The sequence below is a fragment of the Salvelinus sp. IW2-2015 genome, unplaced genomic scaffold (assembly GCF_002910315.2).
Source record: "Salvelinus sp. IW2-2015 unplaced genomic scaffold, ASM291031v2 Un_scaffold1702, whole genome shotgun sequence".
Taxonomy (NCBI): domain Eukaryota; kingdom Metazoa; phylum Chordata; class Actinopteri; order Salmoniformes; family Salmonidae; genus Salvelinus; species Salvelinus sp. IW2-2015.
In genome coordinates this window covers 14,260-17,698 of record NW_019943095.1, presented here as the reverse complement: position 1 = coordinate 17,698, position 3,439 = coordinate 14,260, and the positions used below count along the sequence as shown (strand labels likewise).

At 40.2% G+C, this 3,439-nt stretch overlaps 1 protein-coding gene across 1 annotated transcript in view; it reads left to right on the top strand.

Annotated features, from left to right (window-relative positions):
• The window catches only part of LOC139024606 (sodium channel protein type 2 subunit alpha-like), a 62,018-nt gene extending 59,221 nt beyond the window's left edge, over positions 1 to 2,797 (top strand). The window contains exon 4 of the mRNA XM_070439491.1: positions 2,755 to 2,797. Within this exon, the coding sequence (XP_070295592.1) occupies positions 2,755 to 2,797 (43 nt within the window). The remainder of the gene's footprint in view (positions 1 to 2,754) is intronic.
• The last annotated feature ends 642 nt before the right edge of the window (positions 2,798 to 3,439 follow it).

Below are 3,439 nucleotides of genomic sequence, written 5' to 3'. Positions count from 1 at the left end.
TAGTTGTCTGTTGTCTGTTAGTCTGTCTGTCTGTTAGTCTGTCTGTCTGTTAGTCTGGTCTGTTCTGTCTGTCTGTCTGTCTGTCTGTCTGTCTGTCTGTCGTGTCTGTCTGTCGTCTGTCTGTCTGTCTGTCTGTCTGTCTGTCTGTCTGTGTGCTGTAGTCTGTTTAGTCTGTTAGTCTGTTAGTCTGTCTGTCTGTTAGTCTGTCTGTCTGTTAGTCTGTTAGTCTGTCTGTCTGTTAGTCTGTTAGTCTGTTAGTCTGTTAGTCTGTTAGTCTGTTAGTCTGTCGGTCTACCTGTCTGTCTATCTATCTACCTGTCTGTAAGTGGTTGGTGATGAGCCAGAGGAAAACAGTTATATGTGATGTCAGGTCAGTAACATTCACATGATATAATCGTGTGATGTAATTGTTTCAGGGAAGAGAGCCAGGTTGATCTTTCTGTGTTGTGTTGCTGTGTAGTATAGAGCCACAGTTATATCAGTTTGGCCTGTTTGTTTGTAAAGCAGGAGGTATTTTAAGGGTAGCCTACTCAGTATAATGTCACAGAACCATGTTAGATTAAGATAACCCCTCACCCAGAAAAACCTCAACTGGTACCACTTTCTAATCGTTCCCTTAAAAAAAACCTCAACTGGTACCACTTTCTAATCGTCCCTAAAAAAACCTCAACTGGTCACTTTCTAATCGTCCCTAAAAATAAAAACTCAACTGGTACCACTTTCTAATCGTCCCCATTAAAAAAACCTCAACTGGTACCACTTTCTAATCGTCCCCTTAAAAAAACCTCAACTGGTACCACTTTCTAATCGTCCCCTTAAAAAAACTCAACTGGTACCACTTCTAATCGTCCCCTTAAAAAAACCTCAACTGGTACCGACTTTCTAATCGTCCCCTTAAAAAAAACCTTCAACTGGTACCACTTTCTAATCGTCCCCTTAAAAAAAACTCAACTGGTACCACTTTCTAATCGTCCCCTTAAAAAAACCTCAACTGGTACCACTTCTAATCGTCCCCTTTAAAAACCTCAACTGGTACCACTTTCTAATCGTCCCTTAAAAAAACATCAACTGGTACCACTTTTTATCGTCCCCTTAAAAAACCTCAATGGTACCACTTTTTAATCGTCCCCTTAAAAAACCTCAAAGCCACACCCTGCCATGCGTCATATACCTGTACTGTAAAATAGCCAATTTCTAATATTTACAGATTCCAATGTAGGATCCCATTGATATTTTCCATAGTCCCATTTTGAAACAGCTTTGTGATGTTCCTCCCTGGCATCGCCAACCAAATCCTTGATCTGCTGCTCTTAATTCTCCAAATGAATAAGAGCAAGGAGATTTCCAGTCACATGAACGGCTGTCTATTAGTTCTCAGACGGACGGCGTTGTCCTTTGCATGCACGACTGAATCCATCCATCCTCTCTTTCTCTACTGAATCATCCATCCTCTTCTTTCTCTACTAAATCCATCCATTCTCTCTTCTCTACTGAATCCATCCATCTTCTCTTTCTCTTACTGAATACATCCATTCTCTCTTTCTCTACTGAATCCATCCACCCCTCTTTCTCTACTAAAATCATCCATCTTTCTCTTTCTCTACTAAAATCATCCATCCTCTCTTTCTCTACTAAATCCATCCATCTTTCTCTTTCTCTACTAAATCCATCCATCCTCTCTTTCTCTACTAAATCCATCCATCTTTCTCTTTCTCTACTAAATCCATCCATCCTTCTCATTCTTTATGAATCCATACATCCTCTTCTCTCTACTAAATCCCACTGTCTGTCTATCTATCTACCTGTCTGTAAGTGGTTGGTGATGAGCCCAGAGGAAAACAGTTATATGTGATGTCAGGTCAGTAACATTCTACATGATATAATCGTGTGATGTAATTGTTTCAGGGAAGAGAGCCAGGTTGATCTTTCTGTGTTGTGTTGCTGTGTAGTATAGAGCCACTTCATTTCAAAAACAGTTATATCAGTTTGGCCTGTTTGTTTGTAAAGCAGGAGGTATTTTAAGGGTAGCCTACTCAGTATAATGTCACAGAACCATGTTAGATTAAGATAACCCCTCAACCCAGAAAAAACCTCAACTGTACCACTTTCTAATGTCCCCTTAAAAAAAACCTCAACTGTACCACTTTCTAACGTCCCTAAAAAAACCTCAAACTGGATACCACTTTCTAATCTCCCTTAAAAAAAGAACTCAACTGGTACCACTTTCTAATCGTCCCCATTAAAAAACACCTCAATCGTACCACTTTTAATCGTCCCCTTAAAAAACCTCAACTGTACCACTTCTAATGTCCCCTTAAAAAAACTCAACTGGTACCACTTCTAATCGTCCCCTTAAAAAAACCTCAACTGGACCACTTTCTAATCTCCCCTTAAAAAAAACCTCAACTGATAACCACTTTCTAATCTCCCTTTAAAAAAACTCAACTGTACACTTCTAATCGTCCCTTAAAAAAAAACCTCAACTGGTACCAACTCTAATCTCCCCTTAAAAAAACCTCAGAAACTGGTACCACTTTCTAATCGTCCTCTTAAAAAACATCAACTGGACCACTTTTATCGTCCCCTAAAAAAACCTCAAATGGTACCACTTTTTAATGTTCCCCTAAAAAAAACTCAAAAGCCACACCCTGCCATGCGTCATATACTGTACTGTAAAATCAGCCAATTTCTAATATTTACAGATTCCAATGGTAGGATCCCATTGGATTTTTCCATAGTCCCATTTTGAAACAGCTTTGTGATGTTCCTCCCTGGCATCGCCAACCAAATCCCTTGATCTGCTGCTCTTAATCTCCCAAATGAAATAAGAGCAAGGAGATTTCACGTCACATGACGGCTGTCTATTAGTTCTCAGACGGACGGCTTGTCCTTTGCATGCACGACTGAATCCATCCATCCTCTCTTTCTCACTTAGAATCCATCCACCTTGTTCTCTACTGATACGCTCCTCTTTCTCTATGAAATCGCATCCATCCTCTCTTCTCTACTAGATCCATCCATCTCCTTTCTCTACTGAAATCATCCATCTTCTCTTCTTCTACTAAATCCATCTCCACTCTTCTCTACTAAATCATCCATCCTCTCTCTCTACTAATCATCCATCCTCTGTTCTCTTCTCTACAAATCCATCCATCCTCTCATTCTCTAACTAAAATCCATCCATCCTCTCTTTCTCTACTAAATCCATCCTCGTAAGTACTGGAGTACAGACTCTTATATGCTAACACACGCATATGTCTCATCTCTCACATCCTAATGCACCTCTCCTAACCTACCTGTTATGCACACCCACATAAACTGCACTCACACATACCAACGAAGATCTGGCTCGTCTTCTCTTACTAAATCCAATCCGATAAACACTTATCTCTCTCTCTCCTATCTGATCATCCATCTACTCTCCTGCTCTCCTTCCCTC